Consider the following 23,836-nt stretch of genomic DNA (forward strand, 5'->3'; position numbering starts at 1 on the left):
GTGACCCAAAGAGCATGTTTCCACACTGTATCTCTAAACTAACCTAAACTAAACTAAATGAATTCCCATTGGCAAAAACAAAATTCCAAATGAGGTTCAATGGAAGGAAAAGACATGTTTAAAATGAGGGGGACCTGGGGGCTGAAGCTGAAGCTGTGGCAGCAGTGCATGGCAGCAGATATAAAACACAGGAAATATTGGGATATATTCAGCCACAAGTCATTAGTTAGCTCACAACTGGCGAACCTATCTGCCGTTCTGGTGTCACGGAGAGGGTTTGGGATTATTATTATTGTCAGGTGTACCTAGATAATGTAAAGCTTGGTTTGCATGCTATCCAGTCACATCATTCATTACAGGAGTACAATCAAGTCATATGCAAGTACAGGAGGGGCGAGGAGAAAGGCTATGGTGTTATAGTTGCAGAGTAAAGTCCCCGGTTTGCAATGAGGTAGGTTGGAAGATTGGGATTATACCCTAGCTCAGGGGAGGACCATTCAGTAATCTGATAACAGCGGGGAAGAAACTATTTTGGAATTTGGTGGTGTGTTTTCAAGATGTTGTATCTTCTGTCCAACAGAAGAAGTCAATGAGCGCGTGCAATGAGCAAAAAAGTGGTAGAAAAGTTTTTCCACCCCCATTACGAGCAGTGTGAAGAAGGGTCCAGACCTGAATCTTCACCAATCCATTTTTACCGAGATACTGCCTGACCCACTGAGTTATCTAGCACTTTGTGTCCTTTTGTGTAAACCACCATCTACATGTTCCTTTTTTCTACACTGAAAAAAGTCCTTGATTGAGTTGACTGCTTTCCTGAGGCATAGCTGGAAGTGTAGCTGGAGTCAATGGTGGGGAGGCTGATCTGTCTGGAGGACTGGGGTACATCCATAACTCTCTGCAATTTCTTGCAGTCTTCAGCAGAGCTGTTGCCAATCCAGGCAGATTATTTTTGCTCAGTTGCCCCTCTGATTCCCTTCAGGAGAACCCAACTGATTTTGTTTCCACATTCCTAGAGGTGGTGAATCTCTAATTAATGAAACACTGGGGAAAAAATAATGTAATAAACCTATTGTGGAATGGGTGATATTTGCAGAAATTCAAAGCAGCGAAGGTGGGGATGGACTATTCGGGAAAAGCAGTGTGTTTGAATGGCACTCCACCCATTACTTAATTTCTGCCCTTATCCCCCACCCCGATTCACCATCAGTGCACCGTGATCACATTGTATGCCTGCACGGTGCACTGCAGAGATTTACCCAGGCTTAATTTGGTAGTTCCTGCCAAACCCTAAATCTCCACTACATGGCAGTATAAGAGCAGCAGGGCAGAAGGAACATCACTACCTGATTCTATTTCATAAATAAGCCTGACGTGGAAAACATTGCTGCTGCTGGGTCTAAATCCTGGGTCTCCTTTCCTGTGAAGTACTTTCATAACACAGACTGCAATGGATCAAGGGATTGAGGGAGTGGGAGATCAGAACCCGTGATGGACTGACTGGCTTTTTGCCCACTGAGGGATTGGTTATAATACTGACTGCAGCCATGCAGGACTGATTAATCTGCAGGACAGAGCGACCAGAATAATGTGGATTGTATCGGGAGCAACCTACAAGGTACAAACATTAAGTAGGAAAAGTTTTATGATTCTAAAGGATGACTATAACAAACAAATTCAACTTGTGCAGAATACTAAATTTGTTCTTCGAGTCATCAAGTCATACAACATGGGCCTTCGGCCCAACTTGCCCGCGCCAACCAACATGCTCCATCTACACTAGTCCCACCTGCCTGCTTTTGACCCATATCCCTCCAAACTTGCCCTATCCGTGTACCTGTCCAAATGTTTCTTAAACGTTGCAATACTGTCGGCTTCAACTACCTCCTACGGCAGTTCGTTCCATGCAACCACCACCCTTTATGTACAAAAGTTATCCCTCAGGTTCCCATTAAATCTTTCCCCCCTCACTTTAAACCTATGTCTTCTGGTTCTCGATTTCCCGACTCTGGACAAGAGACTCTGTGCGTTTGCCAGATCTGTTCCTCTCATGATTTTGTACACCTCTAAGAATAAAGCCCTAGCCTGCTCAACCTCTCCCTATAGCTCAGTCCCTCGAGTCCTGAAAACATCCTGGTAAATATTCTCTGAACCATTTGAAACTTGACAACATCTTTCCTATAACATGGTGACCAAAACTGAACACAATACTCTCTTGAGTGTTTTATTGTCATATGTCCCACATAGAACAATGAAATTCTTACTTGCAGCAGCACAACAGAATATGTAAACATAGTAATCTATAAACAATATATATACATACACATAAAAACAAATAAACAATAATAGTGCAAAACCAATGCCCCGAAGTCTATGTAGTTCAGAGCTTGTGTACGAAGGAAACTGCAGATGTTGGTTTACACCAGAGATGGACACAAAATGCTGGAGTAACTCAGCGGGACAGGCAGTATCTCTGGATAGAAGAAATGGAAACAAGGCCGTGATGCAACCAGTCAATATGCTCTCCACTGTACACCTGTAGATGTTCAAGAGAAACCTCTCTGACATATCAAATCTCCGCAATCTTCTCAAGAAATAGAAGTGTTGATGGGCTTCCTTTATAATTGCATCAGTGTGCTGGGTCCAGGAAAGATTTTCAGAAATATGCATGCCCAGGAATTTGAAGCTTTTGACTCTTTCCACCATCATCCCGTCGAAATAGACAGGTTTGTGGGTCCTCATCCTTCCTCTTCCAAAGTTCACAATCAATGGGCGGCACGGAGGCGCAGCTGCCTTACAGCGCCGGTGACCCGGGTTCGATCCTGACTATGGGTGCTGTCTATACAGAGTTTGTACGTTCTCCCCGTGACCATGTGGATTTTCTCCGAGATCTTCGGTTTCCTCCCACACTCCAAAGACGTATAGGTATGTAGCTAAATTAGCTTGGTAAATAAAAATTGTCCCTCGTGTGTATAGGATAGTGTTAATGTGCGGGGATTGCTGGTCGACGTGGAACCGGTGGGCCGAAGGGCCTGTTTCCGCACTGTATCTCTAAACTAAACTAAACCAAAGTTCCTTAGTCTTACTGACATTGAGAGCCAGGTTGTTGTGTTGGCACCATTTGGTCAGTCGGTCGATCTCACTTCTATACTCTGACTCATCATCATCTGTAATTCGTCCAACAACAGTGGTGTCATCGGCGAACTTAAAGATGGAGATCGCACTGTGTCCGGCTACACAGTGGTGAGCATAGAGTGTAGAGCAGGGGGCTGAGCACACAGCCTTGAGGTGCTCCCGTCCTGAGGGTTATTGTGGAAGAAGTGTTGCTGCCAATTCAGACTGTGGTCTGTTGATCCAGTTGCTGAGAGATGCGCAAAGACCCTGTTCTGTGAGCTTGGTAAGTAGCTTGGAGGGGCTGATAGAATTGAATGCTGAGCTGTAGTCTAGAAACAACAGCCTGACGTATGTGTTTTTATTGTCCAAGTGATTCAGTGCAGAGTGGAGAGCCAGTGAGATTGCATCCTTCGTTGACACGTTGTGGTGGTAGGCAAATTGTAATGGGTCTAGTTTTTCACAAGTGGTAGGAGCAGATTTATGCAATTCGGCCCATCGTCTACTCCGCCATTCAATCATGGCTGATCTATCTCTTCCTCCGAACCCCATTCTCCTGCCTTCTCCCCATAGCCCCTGGCACCAACTTCACTATCTACAATACCACCCACTTTAGCATAATCTGCAACCTTGCTAATCATGCCATGTACGTTCCTATCCAAATCATTGATATAGATGCCAAACAGCAATGGGCCCAGCACTGAACCCTGAGTCACAGGCCTCGGGTCCAAAAAACATCCTTCCGTTGGATCCCATGCAATCTAACCTTCCAAAGTAGACTACAATGCTGAACTTTGTCAAATGCTTTGCCGAAGTCCATCTATACATCTACAGCTCTGCCATCATCAACCTTTTTGGTGATATCTTCAAAGAACTCAATGACGTTTGTGAGACACAACCTCGTACAAAACCATGTTGACTATCCCTAATCAGCCCTTCTCCATCTAAATGCATGTATATCTTATATTTCAGAATATTTTCTAGTAACTTTCAGACTACAGATGTTAAGCTCACTGGCCTGTAGTTCCCAGCATTTTCCCTGCAGCCGTCCTTGAATAGAGGCACAGCATTTTCCACTCTCCAGTCTTCTGGCACCTCACCCATATTTAATGATGACTCGTAAATTTCAGCCCGGGCACCTGCAATCTCCTCTCTAGTTTCCCCCAGTGTCCTCGGACATCTCTGATCAGGCCCAGGAGACTTGTCTACCTTCATACGTGTCAGGATCTTCAGCACCTCTTCGGCTGTCATACTGACTGCTCTCAAGACCCTTCCATTGACTGCCCCAGGTTCCCCAGTCCTCAGGGCTTTGTTCACAGTAATAAGAGGAGAAATATTAATTGAGGATCATGATTCCTTAGGGGTCCTATTCTCTCCCTGATTACCATTTTTCCCTTTAGATACATAAATTCTCTTGGGGTTATCCTTCATGCTATCTGCCCGAGCTATCTCCTGTCCCTTTTTTGCCCTCCTAATTTTTAGCTTGCTTCTCAGATAGAAGTGATTCTTGATGGAATTTAATTTGAATTTGAAACTAATCTTTGTAAATGCTATTTTAGCAAACACTCGTCCCTAGATGGAGGAGTTCCCAAGTAAACAACGTCACCAGTTTCATTCAGATGTAAATTGGCTGGATTCTCACAGAAAATACCACTAGGAGGCAGTATAACCGATACGTTGGACACGGTGACGTGATTCACTCTTCCAGTCAGAGGAAAGAATCAATTTTTGTCAAGTGAAGCATTTTTGGAAGTTAAACCAGGGTTGGGGACAGGGTAGTGAGGTACCTGGATGACATGCTTGCCTTCATCACTGAGGCATTGAGTATATGAGTTGGGATGTCATATTAGAGTTTGTACAACACATTGACTGAACCACACTTTTCAGTATTGTGTACTAATCTGGTCGCCACACCATTAGCATACATAGGCATGATGATTAGCATAGATATGGTGGGCCAAAGGGCATGTTTTATGCTGTACAACTCTGACTATAACACTGCGCAGGAGATTCTTGCAGCTATTTTGAGAAGGTTTGTATTGAAATTGGAAATGTCGGAAGAGGGCAAAGTGCAGGCTTTGGAGAAGAGGGTGAGCAGCAACATGATAAGGCAATGTAGGATATTTTATTTTCCTTCAATTATTAAAAGAAAGAGTTATGGCAGTCGGTCAAGTGGTTTTGTTTAGTTTATTTAGTGTAGATTAGAGATACAGTGCGGAAACAGGCCCTTCGACCCCGTACCTGCAGAAAGAGGGAAATGTTGTTCCTCCAATTCACATTGGGTCTCACTCTGACAGTGGAGGAAGGCCCAGGTCAGAAAAGTCAGTGTGGGAATGGGAGGGGGAATTAAAGTGTTTAGCAACCGGGAGATTGCGTAGGCCTGGGCGGACTGTTCAGCAAAACGATCGCCCAGTGTGCGCTTGGTCTCGCCGATTTATAGGCTTAGAACAGCGGATACAGTAGATGAGTTTGGAGGAGGTGCAAGTATGGCCAATTGGAGGAACAGCACCTTATATTTCGCTTGGGCAGCTTACAAGCCAGCGGTATGAGTATTGATTTGTCTAACTTCAAGCAACCCTCTCTCTCCGTCCCTCTCCCACCCTAGTTCTCCTACTAGTTTCACTGCCCTCCTGATTAATTTTACTGTTTGTATGTCTCATTGTTACCTTCCCCTCATTCAGCAATGAACCATTGTACATTTCCTTGATCATCGGCTGCTTTGATCTGTTCTTTTCACATTACATGTTCTTTGAAGCATGCAGAGATGGGAAATATTTAGAAAGAAATGAAACGTGCAGACAGACAGGAAAAGAGCAGAGGAACGGGAACCATGCAGAGGGAAAGGAATCACACAGGGAAGAGCAGAAGTGCGGAAAATGAAAACAATTGTGGATGAGGGCTCTATCAACCTGGAGGAGAAGGCTTCACTTTGATAACGCCCGAGGCAGAGATGAAGGAAGAGATCTATCTTGGCTTGCAAGTCCACTGCTTCTTGAAACACCAGTAGATATAGAAGTAAAGAAGGCCTATGGCACACGGTCAGGCTGTTGAGTATAAAAGTTAGGAAGTCATGTTGCAGTTGTATAAAACGTTAGTTAGCTACATTTAGAGTATTGTGTGCAGTTCTGATCCTGATAAGGATGTGTGGGCTTTGGAGAGGGTGCAAAGGTTTCGCCAGGATGTTGCCTGGATGAAAGAGTATGAGGTTTAAGGATCTGGATTGTTTTCTCTGGAGCGTTGGAGGCTGAGGGAAGACCTGATGGAAATTTATAAAATTATGAGAGGCAAAGAAAGAATCTATCGGTCAGAATTTATTCCCCAAGAAGGAAGTGTCAAATTCTAGATGGTTTAGATTTAAGGGATTTAAAGATGTACAACGCATGTAATTTTACACAGAGTGGTAGATGCTTAGAACATGCTCCTGGGCTGGGGGGAGTGAAATTACTTATGACAGCAATATTTAAGTGGAATTTAGACAGGCACATGAACTTGCAGGAAATGGATATCAGCCACATAAAGGCAGATGAGCATCATGGTTAGCACAGCCATTCTGTTCCTGTTCTATGGTCTAGATCTGTAAACAAGATTCACCAGGCCCCTGTATAACTGGAGCAAAGCATCTCCACTCTCGTATTCATAACCTCTTAAAATAAAGACTGGAAACACTGTAGGTAAGGGATATATCAACAAGGAGTAGAGGGCCTCGTTTTGATAACGGCGGCAGCAGAGAAGGAGAAACAGAGGAAAATATCTACCTTGAGGTGCAAGTCCTTAGCTCCTTGAAAATGGCACCACCAGTAGGTGAGGAATTAAAGAAGCCACACAGGCACACTGGCCTTCACCACATTGTCCTTTGCATCTTAATTGTTTTCAAAATCCACACACAATTATAGCGCTATGAGGATACCCTGGAGCCTTGAACACAAACATCTCCCACCATTTAAAAACTGGATGAGCTCATTTTTAGCATATTATGTGTAATCCGTTCTCTTTGCCTATATCTCCCTAATGCCTCTATCCTCATCACAGTCCACACTGTCTTCCCCTTTTAATTACCAGCCAAGCTGGATACGCATTACTTGATCCCCTATCACTGATGTGAACCATTGGGGTTCCTTCACTAGTATCTGGACCCCACTGGTCACGGCCTTCCAACCTCAACATGACTTGTTTAATCCCACTCTCACATTTCTGTTTGTTAACCAGTCCTCAACCTACATTAGTACATCACTTATAATCCAGTGCGCTCTAATTTTGCACCCAAAACCTCTTTGTGGTGCACCTTATTGAAGGCCTTCCCAAAATCCAAATACAAGGTATCAACTGGTTTCTTCTCACCTATTCTGCAGTAAACTCAAAAAACTTCCAACAAATTTCATAAATCTACATTGCTCCCATCCAACCTTATCTTTATTGTCCCAGCCTCCTGATACACATTCTTAATAATAGATCCCAGCATTTTTCCTTCTATTGATATACTGGAAGTCAAATTAATTGGTCAACTATCCCCTTCCCTATCCTTTCCTTTTTTTAAGCAGCGAGGTTACTTTGCTAAATTCCAATTGCACAGAACCATTCTAAAATCTTTGGAATTTTGTAAGATAACAACCAGCTCATGCACAATTAAGGATGCATGGAATCAGGCTGGCTGATTTATTGCTTTTCAGTCCCATTAATTTCTCCAATACTAGGTTTTTACTAATTCTAATTTCTTCTCCTCATTCTCGTGAGACCTGTAGTTCTCCAATATTTCCGAAGGTTTTCTGTGTCTTCTTCCCTGAAGACAGATACAAAATATTGTTTAATTTCTCTATCTTTTCCATATTCCACCATATAAAATTAATCCTGTCTCTGCCTGCAAGGGATCCACTTATCTTTTCCATTTTACCCAGGTATGGAAATTCTTAGTGTTGCTTTCGATTCTCGCTCATTTTCATTCATATTCTACTTTCCCTTTCCTTATCAATGCTTCAGTACATTTTAGTGGAATGCTGAAATATCCCCAATTCTTGGTATACTGCTTTTCCTTTATTGTATATATGTATGTAAACATATGTATGTATATGCATGTATGCATGCATGTATGTATGTCTTTCTTTTTTTCTGTCTTTCTGTCTTGTGTACGAAAGAACAGATGCTGGTTTAAACCAAAGACAGACACAAAGAGCTGGAGTAACTCAGCAGGTCAGGCAGCATCTCTGGAGAGAAGGAATAGGTGATGTTTTGGGTCAAGACCCTTCTTTAGACTGAGAGTCAGGGGAAAGGTAACCGAGAGATATAGATGATTATATAGAGAAATATAGAACAAATGAATGAAAGATCTGCAAAAACATTACGATGATCAAGGAAAGGTGGAGCCTACAATGGTCCATTGTTGGCTGTGTGCTCGGTGATAACGAGTTTTACAGACAATGAAACACAACAGGACAGTAAATCTAGTACGATGACTAGGGTAGGGGAGGGGTGGAGAGAGACAGGATGCAAGGGTTACTTGAAGTTAGAGAAATTCATATTCATACCGCTGGGTTGCAACCTGCCCAAATATGAGATGTTGTTCCTCCAAATTGTATTTAGCCCCACTCTGACAATGAAGGAGACCTAGGACGGAAGGGTCAGTATGGGAATGGAAAGGGTAGTTAAAGTGTTTGGGAGATCGAGTAGGTCAAGACAGATCGAGTGAAGGTGTTCAGTAAAAAGTTTGCTCGGTCTACCTTTTGTCTCGCCGATGTACGAGTTCACACCTGGAACAACAGATACAGTAGATGAGGTTGGAGGAGGTACAAGTGAACCTCTGCCTCACCTGAATGGACTGTCGGGGATCCTGGACAGAGTCGAGGGAAGAGCTATAGGGAGAGGTGTTGCATCTCCTGTGGTTGCTGGGGAAGGTACTTGGGGAGGGGCTGTTTGGGTGGGAAGGGGTGAGTTAACCAGAGATTTGCGGCTGGGACAGTCTCTGCAGAAGACGGAAAGGGGTGGAGATGGGAAGATGCGACTAGTGGTGAGATCCCATTGGATGTGGCGAAAATGATGGAGAATTATGCATTGTTTGCGAGGACTGATGGGGTGAAAGGTGAGGACTAGGGGGACTGTCCCTGTTGCGACTGGGGGGGAGGGGAAGCAAGGGCAATGCCCTCTTGAATGGTTTATTGTTAGCTGAGGGGAAGGTGACCACACGGCATACAATCAGTAATATTTAATCAGGAGGACAGTAGAACTAGTCAGAGAACTAAGATGGGGAGGGACAGAGTAAGAGGGAAAGCAATTGTTATGCCTTGGGTGGAGATGGGAAGATGTTACTGGTGGTGGGATCCCATTGGAGGTGGCGAAAATGATGAGGACATTCGGATGTCCTGGTATGGAACACCCCATCTTGGGCACTGATGCAGCGTAGACGGAGGAATTAGGAGTAGGGGATAGTCTTTGCAGGACAGAGTGTGGGAAGAGGTGTAGTCTAGATAGCTGTGGGAGTCCGTAGGTTTATAATAGTCGACAGTCTATCTCCTGTGATGAAGACGGTGAGATCAAGAAAGGGGAGGGAGATGTCAGAGATAGTTCAAGTGAATATGAGTGCAGGATGGAAATTGGTAGTGAAGTCCATGCTTCTGCTTGGGTTCAGGAGGTGACACAGATGCAGTCATCAAAGTAGCGATAGAGTACGGGGGATAGGGCCAGTGTACGCTTGGAACAGAGATTGTTTGACATACCCTACAAAGAGGCAGGCATAGCTGGGGCCTATGCGAGTGCCCACGGCTACGCCTTTGATTTCAAGGAAGTGGAAGGCATTGAAGAAGTTGTCAGGAGTGAGGACCAGCTCTGCTAGGTGAAGGAGAGTGTTAGTAGAGAAATTGGCTGCTTCTGCGGTCGAGTTAGAAATAGAGGACTAAGGTCTTCCTGGTGGGGATATAGGTGTAGAGTGACTGAACGTCCATAGTAAAGATGAGGGAACAAGGGCCTAGAAAATGGAAGTCATTTCCTTTTTTCCCCTTATTTTTATTGACTTCTTTTCTCCCCGTTACCTGCGTGGGTTTTCTCCTAGATCTTCGGTTTCCTCCCACATGCCAAAGACGTACGTACAGGTTAATTGACTGGGTAAATGTAAATGTAAAAATTATCCCTAGTGTGTGTAGGATAGTGTTAATGTGCGGTGATCGCTGGGCGGCGCGGACTCGGTGGGCCGAAGGGCCTGTTTCCGCACTGTATCTCTAAATCTAAAATAAATCTAAAAAAATCTAGATGGACACAGCTGGACCACATGTCCTGTTCATATTTCTTGCCTTAAAGGGATGTGTATAACATATAAACTGCATTATCTCTTTAAAAGCTAACCACTAATTTGTTGCATTGCCTTCAGTATATTTTCCCAATTTACGATAACCTTCTACGCTCATACCTTCCCAGTTCATTATTCAGATTTAAAATCCTGGTTTCAAATTCATACAACACGTTATCATGTTATGATCACTGTCCCCTGATATTCCTCTTAATTAACCAATCACGACCTCTCATTACACAAAACTAGATAGTTCATCCAACATTTTGTGTCTTTTTTTGGATGTACCAACATCTGCAGTTCCTTGTCTTTCCTCTAAAATTAGCCCGTTTCCTGGTTCTTTGGTATCTTGATCCATAAAATAATCTCTTACAAAATCCTTGAATTCACCCGCTGCTACTACTACTGATCAATTGGTTCGTCTCATCTATGTGTAAATTGAAGTCCCCAATGGTCAATGTATCACCCTTTTACAGACACCACTACTTTCTCAATTTATACTGTGTCCTGCATTGCCGTCATTCTTTTAGGGACCATTAGACATCTCCCACTCTCACAAAATGAGTGTGCACGGTTTTTAATGTAATATTCTAGTGGCACTGGTGATTGGTCAACAGAAAGAAAACAGAGTCAGAATAAACTACTCAAACTGATTTCACTATTTGATTTCCTCAGCTAAGATTCTCCTACTCAACTGTATACTTTTTTTATCAGACTACCACTCTTCCCTTTATGTTTTTTTGTATTTCCTCCAAAATTTAATTATCTTGTTTTACTTCATTTCCAATCTTGGTCATTTTGCAACCACTCTGCAATGGCTAATACACTTAAGCCTATTTAATTCCTTTTGTGCCATTAATTGGCCTACCTTAATTTGAATGCTATTTGCATTTAAATAAGGAATTTCCACCTTAGTTATTTTATTAATAATGCCCTGCTCTGACTCTATTTGAAGACACATTTTTGTATATATATGTATGTATATATATATATATATATATATATATATATATATATGCACTGTCCCTTCCTGCAAGATGCTGATAAGCACTCTCTGTTCTAGTGTACTCCCCTTGGTGTCCAAAAGGGGAGGGGTGGGTCAACAGTGGTAGAGCAAAAGCAAAAGGAAATTACGGGCAGGAGAGAGAGATAAACAGTCAGAGTAAAGGAGAGAGTGTGCCAAATTGCACATAGCGAGGCAGCCGCAAGGACATCAGTGTAGGACTAGATCAGGGAGTGATTGAGATGTGAAAGGTATCAGGATATGAGGGGTAAATGGAGCCAAAGAGTCAAAGTCCAACAGCATGGAAACAGGCCCAGCTTGTCCAATGGCAACCAAGATGGCCCATCTAAGCCTTTCACGTTTGCCTGTTTGACCCATATCCCTCTAAATATTTTCCTGCCCATGTACTTGCCCAAATGTATTTTAAATGTTGTTATTCCATTTACCTCAATTATTAACACTGGCAGTTCGTACCATATGCCCACTACTCTGTGTGGAAAAAGTTCTCCCTCAGGTTCCCATTAAAACTTTCTCCTCTCATCTTAACCCTATGTCTTCTAGTTCTTGATTCCCTTACCCTGGGAAAGATACTCTGCATTCACCTTATCTATTCCCCTCATGATTTTATACACTGTAATGCAATCACCCCTCGGCCTCCTGCGTTCCAAGGAATAAGTCCTTGCCTATCCAACTTCTCCCTTAAGCTCATGCCCTTGAGTCCTGGCAATCCTCGTAGTCTCCATTTTCCAGCGTAATGGTATCTTTCTATAACAGATCAAAACTGAGCACAATACTTTAATGCTCCACGTGCAGCCTCACCAACATCTTATATGAATGTAACATAATGACCCAAGTTCCATGCTCAATTCCCTGAATGATGTAGGCCAACATACCAAAAGCCTTCTTCACCACACTATCTACCTTTGATCCCACTTTCCGTGAGCTCGGTACATGGAATTGTAGATCCCTCTGCTCTACAATACTCTTGTGGACAGTACTGTTCATTGTGAACATTCATCCCTGCTTTGACATCCCAAAATACAACAGCTCACACTTATCTTAATTATACTCAATTCATCATTCCCCTGCCCACTTGGACAGCTGATCAAGATCTCCGAGTGATTTCTGTCAACCATCTTCACTGCCGATGATAGCACTTACTTCAGTGTCATCTGCAAACATATTCATCATGCTTTGTACATGCTCATCCAAATCATTCATAAATGACAAGCAGCAATGGCCCAGCAGCAATCCCTGATGCACACCACTAGTCACAGGCTTCCAATCTGAAAAACTAACATGAACTACTACCATAGTTGGATTAAAAGGCATTGGATTACTAGAGAGTCTATTCCAGTGTTGTAGCAGCAGCAGGAGAGTTCAAGATGCAGCTGCTGGATTGGTCAAGTGATCAAACTTGGCTAATTGAGCAGCTAATAAAAAGGCAAGTTGTAGCAGAGGGACCTAATGGGAGTGGCCATGTTGGGAGAGAGGCTGTGATGAGGTGAAGTGCAGCATTGAGGGGAAATGTGATGCTTTCGCTCAAGAGGTTTCGGCGAAGAAGCTCAGCTAAGGAGGACACGAGGTAAAAGTACTTAGTTTAGTTTAGAGATAAAGTGTCAATAAAGGCCCTTCGGCCTACCGAGTCCGCTCCGACCTGCAATCACCCATACACTAGTTTTATCCAACACACTAGGGACAATTTTGCAGAGGCCAATTAAGCTACAAACCTGCATGTCTTTGGAATATGTGAGGAAATTGGAACACCCAGAGGAAACCCACGTGGTCACGGGGAGAACGTGCCAACTCAGTACAAACAGCACCTGTAGTCAGGTTCAAACCTGGGCCTCTAACCCTGTAAGGCAGCAGTAGTATGCTGTGCTGCTGTTCCACATTGTTGTGTGTGATTATTGTGCTATTTTTTCCTTTGGTAGTGGTAGTTTTCAGTAATGGTGGCAGGTAGATTGGTGCCATGTTCCTCCTGCAAGATGTGGTAAGTCAGCAAACGTCTGGTGTCCCTGATGACTACACCCATGGGTATTGTGTCAAGGTGCAGCTCCATACAGACCATGTTAAGGAACTGGAGCTGCAGCTGATATGGGCTCAGGATCATTGAGGAGAATGAGAGCTTCATGGAGAGGAGTTATAGAAAAATGTTCACGTCTAAGGTACAGGAAGAGAATAGGTGGGTGACCACGAAGAAAGGGAGCAGAGAGTGCAGGTGACCATTTCCCTTCAATACAGGCATACCCTTTTGGATTCTGTTGGGGGCATGACCCTTAAGGGGTGAAACAGCAGTAGCAGTAGGGCTGTGACACTGAGCCTGGCTATGAGGCACAGCAGCAAAGGGAAATATCAGGCAGAACCATAGTGGTAGGCGTCTCTATAGTTAGGGGAGCAGACAGGAGATTCTGTGGCAGCAATGAGACTCCAGGACTGTGTGTTGCTTCCCTGGTGCCAGGGTCCAGGATGTCTCGGAGCAGCTGCATGACATTGCAGGGAGGGTGAGCAGCCATTAGTCGTTATGCATGTTGGCACAAATGACATGGGTAGGAAAAGGGATGAATATAGGGTTAGGCAAAAAGGGTTAAAAAGCAGGACCTGCTGGATAGTGATCTCTGGATTACTCCCAGTGCCACCTGCCAGTGAGGGAAGGAACAGGAAGATAGAGTCATGGAGTGATACAACATGGAAACAGGCCCTTCGGCCCAACTTGCCCACACCGACCAACATGTCTCATCAACGATAGTGCCACCTGCCTGCATTTGGCCCATATCCCTCTAAACCCATCCTATCCATGTACCTGTCTAAATATTTCTTAAATGTTGGGATAGTCCCTGCCTCAACTACCTCCTCCAGCAGCTCGTTCCATGTACCCACCACCCTTTGTGTGAACAAGCTACCCCTGAGGTTCCTACTAAATCTTTACTCCTGCACCTTAAACCTATATCCTCTGATTCTCGATTCCCCATCTCAGGCTCTGTGTAGATTGTGCGTCGACCCAATCTATTCTTCTCATGATTTTGTACACCTCTGTAAGATCACCCCTTATCCTCCTGCGCTCGAAGGAAGTCCTAGCCTGCTCAACCTCTCCTTATAGCTCAGGCCCTCCCAACGTCTATACTCAATAGATAGGCACAAAATGCTGGAGTAACTCAGCAGCTCAGGCAGCATCTCTGGAGGAAAGAAATAGGTGACGTTTCGAGTCAAGACCCCTGTTCAGGCTGAGAGTTGGGGGGAAGGAAACTGGAGGTATAAAAAGGTACAGAACAATCAGAGATGACCCAGGAAAGGTGGAGCCCACAATGGTCCATTGTTGGCTGTGGAAGAGGTGATAACAAAGGGATACGGACAGTGGAACTGGCAGGACAGCTAGGATGGAGAGGAAACGCAAGGGTTATTAGAGATATCAATACTCATACCACTAGATACTGCCCAAGTAAAATATGAGGTGGTTTGCACGTGGTCTCACTGACGGTGGAGGAGGCCCAGGACAGAATGGTCAGTATGGGAATTGGAAGGGGAGTTAAAATGTTTGGCAACCGGGAGATCGCATAGGCCAAGGTGGACTGAACGAAGGTGTTCAGCGAAATGATCGCCCAGTCTACGTTTTGTCTCACTGAGAAATAGGAGTCCACACCTAGAACAGTGGATACAGTAGATGAGGTTGGAGGAGGTGCAAATGAACCTCTGCCTCACCTGTCGGGGTCTCTGGGCAGAGTTGAGGGAGGAGGAAAACAGACAGGTGTTGCATCTCCTGCGGTTGCAGGGGAAGAAGGTACCTGGGGAGGGGGTGGTTTGGGTGGGAAAGGATGAGTTAACCAGGGGATTGTGGAGGGAACAGTCTGCAGGAAGTGGAGAGAGGTGGAGGAGGGAAGACCAATGTGCCAAAAGCCTTTATTACCACCCTATCTACCTGGGGTGCCACTTTCAATGAACTATGTACCTGCACTCCTAGATCCTCTACAACACTTCCCGGAGCCCTACCATTTACTAGGTACTTCCCATGTTAGTCCTCCCAAAATGCAGCTTCTCACTTTTCTCAATATTAAATTCCATCAACCATTCCTCAACCCACCTGATCAAGATCACAATTTTTGACAGCCATCTTCACTATCTGCAATAACACAAACTTTTGGGTCATCTGCAAACTGGCTAACCGTGCCATGTACATTCTCATCCAAATCAATGATATAGATGACAAAGAACAATAGGCCCAGAACCGAACCCTGAGGCACACCACTAGTCACAGGCCTCCAGTCCGAAAAGCAACATTCCACCATCACCCTCTGCTTCCTTCCATGAAGCCAATTTCCTATCCATTCAGCTATTTCTCCTTGGATCCCAAACGATCTAACCTTCCAGAGTAGCCTTTCATATGGAACCGTGTCAAATGCCTTGCTGAAATCAATATGTATATCTCCAGCTCTGCCTTCATCAACCTTTTTGGTCACATCATCAAAAAATTCAATCAGATTCATGAGACACGACCTCCCACATACAAAACGATGCTGACTATTCTTCATCAGTCCTTATCTATCTAAATTTCTGTATATCCTATCCCTCAGAATACTCTCTAGTAACTTTCTGACTACATATGTTAAGATCACTGGCCTATAGTTCCCAGCATTTTCCCTGCAGCCCTTCTTGAATAGAGGCACAATATTTGCCACCTTCCAGTCATCCTGCACCTCCTCCTGTATTTAATGACGACTCATAAATCTTGGCCAGGGCTCCCCCTCAGTTTCCTCTCTTGCTTCCCACAATGTCATCAAATATATCTGATCAGGCCCGGGAGATTTATCGATCTTCATACGCATCAGGACCTTCAGCACCTCCTCGACCGTAACACTGATTGCTCTCAAGACATTTCCAATAACTGCCCCAAGTACTCTGTCCTCCAGTCTTTGTCCACGGTAAAAGCAGAGGAGAAATACTCATTGAGGACCTTGCCCATCTCCTGTGGCTCCACACAGAGGTGACCACTTTGAATCCTGAGGGGACCCACTCTCTCTCTATTTACCTTTTCTTTCTTTACAAAAAAATTCTTGGGATTATCCTTAGTGCTATTTGATAAAGCTGATAGGACAGATGAAAGCGTGGCTGAGACATTGGTGCAGGGAGCAGTGATTCAGATTTTTGGACAATTGCGATCTCTTCTGAGGCCAAAAGTGGCATGTACAAGACGAATGGGTTACACCTAAACAGGAGGGGAACCAATATACAGGCGGGCGGGTTTGCCAGTGGTACATGGGTGGGTTTAAACTAGTTTGGGGGGGGGGGGAGGAGGGATGTAAGGAAAGTGAGAGGCTGGAAGTCGGTATGGAAAGTGATGAAAAACAGTTCAGTGGATGGAATAGGCAAGAGCACAGCAGGGATCGAGGAAGGACTGTTGCATTGAATTGCATTTATTTCAAAGTGAGTCCTGACATTCAAGACGGATAAATTAGGGTATGGATAGGTCCGTGTGACTGGGATTTTGTAGCCATTACAGAAACCTGGGGACAAGAGAGGAACAGGACTGGCAGCGTAATATTCCAGGGTACAGGTGCTACATGAGAGATAGAGATAGAGATAGAGATGGGGAAAAAAAGAGGAGGAGGTTAGTTTTAGATTTAGAGATACAGCGTGGAAACGAGCCCTTCGGCCCACCGAGCCCATACCGAACAATGATCACCCGTACACTATTTCTATGTTATCCCAGTTTTGCATCCTACACACGAGGTGGCCATTTACAGAAGCCAACTAACCTGCTTTATTGTTGCGTCATCAATTAAGGAGAATATCATGGCAGTAATCCAAGATAATACGAAGATAGGTGGAAGGGCAGGTAGCGTAGCGAGAAGCAGGGACTCTGCAAAAGGACTTGGACAGGGAGAGTGGGCAGAGAAGTGCCAGATGGAAAATAGCATAGCAAAGTGCAGGCATGTATTTCAGTAGTACGAATAAAGGCGTAGAATATTTTCTAAATGGGGGGGGGGGGGAGAATTCAGAAATTGGAGGTCCAAAGGGACTTGGGAGTGGTAATACAGAATTTTCAAAAAGACAATTTACAAATCAGGTGTTCGAGAGGGTCCAGTGGAGAATGGAGATTAGACAATAAACAATAGGTGCAGGAGTAGGCCATTTGGCCCTTCGAGCCAGCACCACCATTCACCGTGATCATGGCTGATCATGCACAATCGGTACCCCGTTCCTGCCTTCTCCCCGTAACACCTGACTCCGCTATCATTAAGAGCTCTATCTAAGTCTCTCTTGAAAGCATCCAGAGAATTGGCCTCCACTGCCTTCTGAGGCAGAGAATTCCACACCTTCACAACTCTGAGTGAAAAAGGTCTTCCTCATCTCCGTTCAAAATGGCCTACCCCTTATTCTTAAACTGTGGCCCCTGGTTCTGTACTCCCCCCAACATCGGGAACATGTTTCCTGCCTCTAGCGTGTCCAATGCCTTAATAATCTTATATGTTTCAATAAGATCCCCTCTCATCCTTCTAAATTCCAGAGTGTACAAGCCCAGTCGCTCTAGTCTTTCAACGTACGACAGTCCTGCCATTCCAGGAATTAACCTCGTGAACCTACGCTGCACTCCTTCAATAGCAAGAATGTCCTTCCTCAAGTTTGGAGACCAAAACTGCACACAATACTCCAGGTGTGGTCTCACTAGGGCCCTGTACAAACGCAGAAGGACCTCTTTGCTCATATACTCAACTCCCTTGTTATTAAGGCCAACATTCCATTGGCTTTCTTCACTGCCTGTTGCACCTGCAAGCTTCCTTTCAGTGACTGATGCACTAACTGGTCTATAACGTCCTGTTTTCTCTCTCCCTCCTTTCTTAAAAAGTTTCACAAAAATCATCCCAGAAATGAAGGGAGAGAGGGAGAGAGAGAGATGCAAAAGGAGCCAGAGTGAGAGCAAGGACAACATAGCCAGAAAAAGGGAGCGAGTGACAGAGAAATGCCCACATACAGAAAGGAACAGATCCCTCTTCCATTTTGTAAAGGTTGTCTAAAACAAATAAATTACATTATATTCTACTATAAAGCAGCCACACAACACGGTGTCATCCATGGTTGCCCTGCACCATGTTGTCATTCAGATATGAGCTCGTCCTTACCACGATGTTCTCCAGTGATCCGCTGCTGTTGATCATGAGCCCACTGAGTTGATCCTGGATCTGTCCAATGGTCTGGGGAAGATCCCTTGCTGGAATAAACCATTCATGCTCCTCCTCTTCCTCCAGCATTTCCTGAAAACAGCGCTCGATAAATTCTTCCTCCCATAATTCCTCTACAATCTAGGATCAAAGAAACGTTTGGGAAATCCTTGTTATACCAGAAACCTGACTTCTGCACATTTACAAATGAGCAATGGTTTGTAGTGACTGCGACAAAGGAGCAAAGTGGCTGAAGTACCAGCCTGCTCAACCTCTCCCGAGAGCTCAGGCCCTCGAGTCCAGGCAACATCCTCATAAATCTTCTCTGCACCATTTCCAGCTTAACAACATCTTTCCTGTAACATGTGACCAAAACTGAACACACTACCCTAAATGTGGCCTCACCAATGTCTTGTACAACTGATGAAAGCCAATGTACTGAAAGCCTTCTTGACCACCCAGTATACTTATGATGCCACTTTCAAGGAACTATGTACCTGCACTCCTAGATTCCTCTGCTCTACAACACTCCAGAGTCCTACCATTCACTGAGGCCATTACTGACTCTAATGATTCTTGAAAGATCATTACTAATGCCTCCACAATCTCTACAGCTACCTCTTTTAGACCCCTGGGCTGTAGTCCAGGTGACATCCACCTTCAGAACTTTCAGCTTCACAAGAACCTTCTCCTTAGGAGTAGCGAATGCACTCACTTCTATCCCCTGACCCTCTTGAATTGCTGGCATGTTGCAGGTGTCATTGACTGTGAAAACTGATGCAAAAAAATTATTCAGTTCATCTGCCATTTCTTTGTTCCCCATTATTACTTCTCCAGCATCATTTTCCAGTAGTCAAATGTACACCCTTGCCTCTCTTTCTTGAAAGATCATTACTAATGCCTCCACAATCTCTACAGCAATGTACACCCTTGCCTCTCTTTTACTCTTTATGTATCTGAAAAAACTCTGATATTTTTGGCTAGCAAGCCATATTCTATATCCTGAAGTGGGCTGGTAAGGCTGGTGGTGGAAGCATATGCTACAGAGGCGTTTAAGAGATTTTTGCATGGGCAATATAAGTATGCAGCGAATGTATGGATGTGGATCACGTGCAGGCAAAAATAATTTGTTTGATTTTGCATCATCTTGAGCACATAGGAGCCGAAGGACCTGTCATTGTGTTGCACAGTTCTTTGTTCCATCTCCATACATGTGGCAATAATAATTTAATGTCAACGTACCCACCACCGATATCAGGTTCATCAGTCTGTAGCTCCAGGTTTTTCTATGCAGCCTTCCTTAAATAGAAGCACATTAGCCACCCTCCATTCTTCCAGCATCTCACTAGTACCTAACGATGGTACAAAATTCTCTGCCAGTAGTCCAATAATTTCTTCCCCAGCTTCTCTCAATATTCTTTGATACACTTGATCAGGTCCCATGAATTTGGAGTCATGGAGTCACAGAGCGTGGAAACAGGCCCTTTGGCCCAATTTGCTCACACCAACTAACAAGTCCATCTACACGAGTTCCACCTACCTGCATTTGGCCCATATCCCTCTAAATCTATCTTCTCCATAGAGAGGGGGCTGTTAGTAGGTCAATTAACTAAAATTGCAGAATTCAATGTTCATACCATTAGATTGTAAGCTATCCTAGCGGAACATAACGTCCTGTTCCTCTGGTTTGCATGCAGCCTCACCCTTGTAATGGAGGTGCCCGGACAGCATAGTTGTTGAAGGTGAGGACAAGTTGCACCAGGCAGAGGTGAGTGTTATGAGAGGGAAAACGGTTGGGTCTCTATTCATTTAACACCTCACCCATATCCTATTCCTCCACAATTAAACAACCTCATTCTCTCCCTGGTTCATCTTTTGCCCCGAATATCCCTGTAGAACATCTATGGGTTCTCCTTTACCTTATCAGCCAAATCTATGTCATGTCCCTTTTTGCCCTCCTGGAATAGTGTTTCAGTGTCAGAAGACCAGGTAGACTGGAATTGGTTCTCTCGAGTGCTGGAGGACAGAATTGAGGTGTTCAAAATTATGAAAGGCATTGATAGAATAGATGGAGAAATAATTTCCCCTCAGTAGAGATGTCTATCATCAGACATCATAGATTAAGATAGGACAACTGCATGGATTTAAACAATATTTTTTGATCAAACAGGACCTCCTCATTAGATAGTAGAGAAGGTGACTCATAACATTTAAGAAGTATTTGGATGAGTACTTGAAATGCCATGACATAGGAGGCCACAGGAAAACCCCACAACAACGGGATTAATATAGACAGGTGGGCTCAGACTCTTGATTTCATAGTTTATGACTTAATGATGAGAAAGGTTGAGAGAGTTATGGGTCAAACGGGGCAAATGGGACTAGCTTAGACAAAGCATCTTGGTTGTCAGTGGACAAGTTGGGCCAAAGGGCCTGTTCCCTTCCCGTATTATTAAAGCAGAAAGACAGCGGTAGAATTAAAAGAGAGCAGTTTGGGAATCGGAGAGCCAGCCGGTATTGACCCCGAGGCCGAGCAGAGAAGAGGCACAGCCGCTAATCAGAACAAGGGAAAGTAGAGCAGACTATTGGGAGCGGCTGTGTTGGGAGAGAGTGTGTGTTGAGATGTTTCAGGGCAAGCGTTTGGGTTAGGCTCAGGAGGCTTTGGTGAGGAGGCTGAGCAGAGGTAGAGAGTAAAATAAGATGTCATTATTTTCTTTTTTATGAGTTCCTCTCGTGGTAGTGCAGTGAGAATGGCAGTTTGGGCAATGGTAAGCTGCTGTTGCAGGGAGGGTTCCAGCTCCCCTGAGAATTACATCTGTAGCAGTTGCCCAGCTGCATAATTTAATTGTTCTATCTGGGACATATGACAATAAAACACTCATGCCTTAACTCTTCTGGACCGGAGGTGTCCTCTACAAGAGGGACAAGTTGCACCTGAACTGAAAAGGGACCAATAACCTTTGCTGGGAGGTTCACTAATGTTTCCTAGGAAGGTTTAAACTAGAGTGGAAGAGGGGTGGAAACCAGATCAGAACGTCAGCAAATAAAGAAATGATGGGAAGGTGGAACTTACGACCAGTCAGTCTCAAAGGAAAGGCAGGCAGAGAGAAGTGAAGGAATATGGTGAAACTGATGGTCTGAAATATGTTTATTTCAATGCAAGGAGTGTTGTGGGTAAAGCAGATGAACATCAAGCAAGGATCAGTGCTTGGAACTATAATGTTAAGGCCATTACGGAGACATTGGAGAGGACAGGACTGGCAGCTCAATATTTCTGTGTTTCAATGTTTCAGATGTGATATTAGACATAAAGTTGCTGCTTTACTTATCAGTGACAATGTCACGGATGCACTCAGAGAGGACGTGCTGGAGGTTTCTTCCACTGAGGCAATGTGGATAGGTGCTGTAGGTGTGATTATATTGCAGGCCTCCCAATAGCCAGCGGGAAATATAGGAACAGATATGTAGATAGATTACGGAATGATGCAAAAGCAAAAGTGTTGTCGTGGTGAGCAACTTTAACTTCTCAAATATTGACTGGGACTTGGTGCAAAGGGCTTAGACGGGACAGGATTTGTTAGGTGTGTCCAAGAGGGTTTCCTGAAACAATGTGCGATAGTCCAACTTGAAGAGGGACCCTACTGGATCTTGTATTGGGAAACAAGTCTGGCCAGGTGACTGGTGTTTCTGTGGAAGAGCATTTTGGGAACAGTGATCACAACTTCATAGAGTTTTAAGATCGTTATGAAGGACAAGTTTGGAGTTTGGGGGAAAGTACTAAATTGGGGTAAAGCAGATTACAGCATTATTATGCAGGATCTGGGGACAGTAAATTCAGTAACGCCAGAAAGTAAAACCAGTCTGAAGAAGGGTCTCGACCCGAAACGGCACCTTTCATTCTCTCCAGAGATGCTGCCTGACCCGTTGAGTTACTCCAGTTTTTTGTGTCTACCTTCAGAGTAAATTGGGAGCAGTTATCACATCTGACATGTAGAAGTCGCTTAAAGCCCAGCTGATCAGAGTTCATAACTGACATGTTTCAGGAAGGAGGAGGGAAACATATGGCAAAATCAGAGAACCTTGGATGACCAAAGAGGTGGCAAATTTAGTCCAAAAAAAAGCATATGATGAAATCAGACAGAGCCTTATAGGAATATAAAACAGGCTAGAAAGAAAATAAATGGGCAATTAGAAGGGTCAAAAGAGGCCATGAAATGTAATTGGCCTGTCAGATTAAAGAAAATCCCAAGGCTTTTGAGATGCACATTAAAAATATGAGGGTAATCAGGGAGAAGATAGGGAGGAATTTATGCTTGGAGTCAGGGGATGTAAGCAAACTACTGAACAAGTACTTTGTATCTGTATTCACCAAGGTGAAGAACACAGAGGACAATGAAATCAGTTGGATGAAATAGGCCCTTCATCCCACGCCGACCAGCGATAAACCCATACACTGGCACTATCCTACACACAAGGGACAATTTACATTTAATAGAAGCCAATTAACCTACAAACCTGTACGTCTTTGGTGTGGGGGAGGAAACCAGAGCACCCAGAGAAAACCCATATGGTCACAAGGAGAACGTACAAACAGCACCCGTAGTCAGCAGTGTTGCAGTGCTCATTTTTTAGGTGCCGGAGCTGTCACTGGTGCCAGAGCGGCCGCTGGTAAATTCCCCACGAGTTAAAATTCCCCGCTGTTTATTTTGAGATTTTTTTTTTTACAGAGGTGCCGGAGCGGCGCTCCAGCAGCATTGCACCCCTGGTAGTCAGGATCAAACCCGGGTCTCTGGCACTGCAAAGTAGCAACTCCACTTCCACTTGCCACCTAATGATAACCTAGTTAAATAGGCTAATTGCTTAAACTTCCGAAGGAGAGCAGGAGATTGTGATTTTCAACGGGTATTTAAGGCAGGCCTAAATAGGTGAAACCATGACTATCAAATTGTGGAGCAAAAAAAATCTGTATGGTGCAGTTAGCCAGGTGAAGAGGGACTGCCATATCATATCATATCATATCATATCATATATCTACAGCCGGAAACAGGCCTTTTCGGCCCTCCAAGTCCGTGCCGCCCAGTGATCCCCGTACATTAACACTATCCTACACCCACTAGGGACAATTTTTACATTTACCCAGCCAATTAACCTACATACCTGTACGTCTTTGGAGTGTGGGAGGAAACCGAAGATCTCGGAGAAAACCCACGCAGGTCACGGGGAGAACGTACAAACTCCTTACAGTGCAGCACCCGTAGTCAGGATCAAACCCGTGTCTCCGGCGCTGCATTCGCTGTAAAG

General features: G+C 44.3%; 1 protein-coding gene across 3 annotated transcripts in view; it reads right to left on the bottom strand.

Annotated features, from left to right (window-relative positions):
- LOC144600231 (polyadenylate-binding protein-interacting protein 2-like) overlaps positions 1–23,836 on the bottom strand; it is a 36,309-nt gene that overhangs the window by 8,986 nt on the left and 3,487 nt on the right. The window contains exons 3-5 of one of the 3 annotated variants that reach the window (XM_078411777.1): positions 18,497–18,676; positions 7,842–7,885; positions 1,965–6,152 (exon numbers count right to left, since the gene is read on the bottom strand). In XM_078411777.1, coding sequence (XP_078267903.1) covers positions 5,816–6,152; positions 7,842–7,885; positions 18,497–18,676 — 561 coding nt within the window. In that variant the 3' untranslated portion in view covers positions 1,965–5,815. Of the gene's footprint in view, positions 1–1,964; positions 6,153–7,841; positions 7,886–8,819; positions 8,850–18,496; positions 18,677–23,836 lie in introns of those variants that run through there. The other 2 variants (XM_078411779.1, XM_078411778.1) reach the window with 2 other exon arrangements.

The sequence above is a fragment of the Rhinoraja longicauda genome, chromosome 14 (assembly GCF_053455715.1).
Source record: "Rhinoraja longicauda isolate Sanriku21f chromosome 14, sRhiLon1.1, whole genome shotgun sequence".
Taxonomy (NCBI): domain Eukaryota; kingdom Metazoa; phylum Chordata; class Chondrichthyes; order Rajiformes; family Arhynchobatidae; genus Rhinoraja; species Rhinoraja longicauda.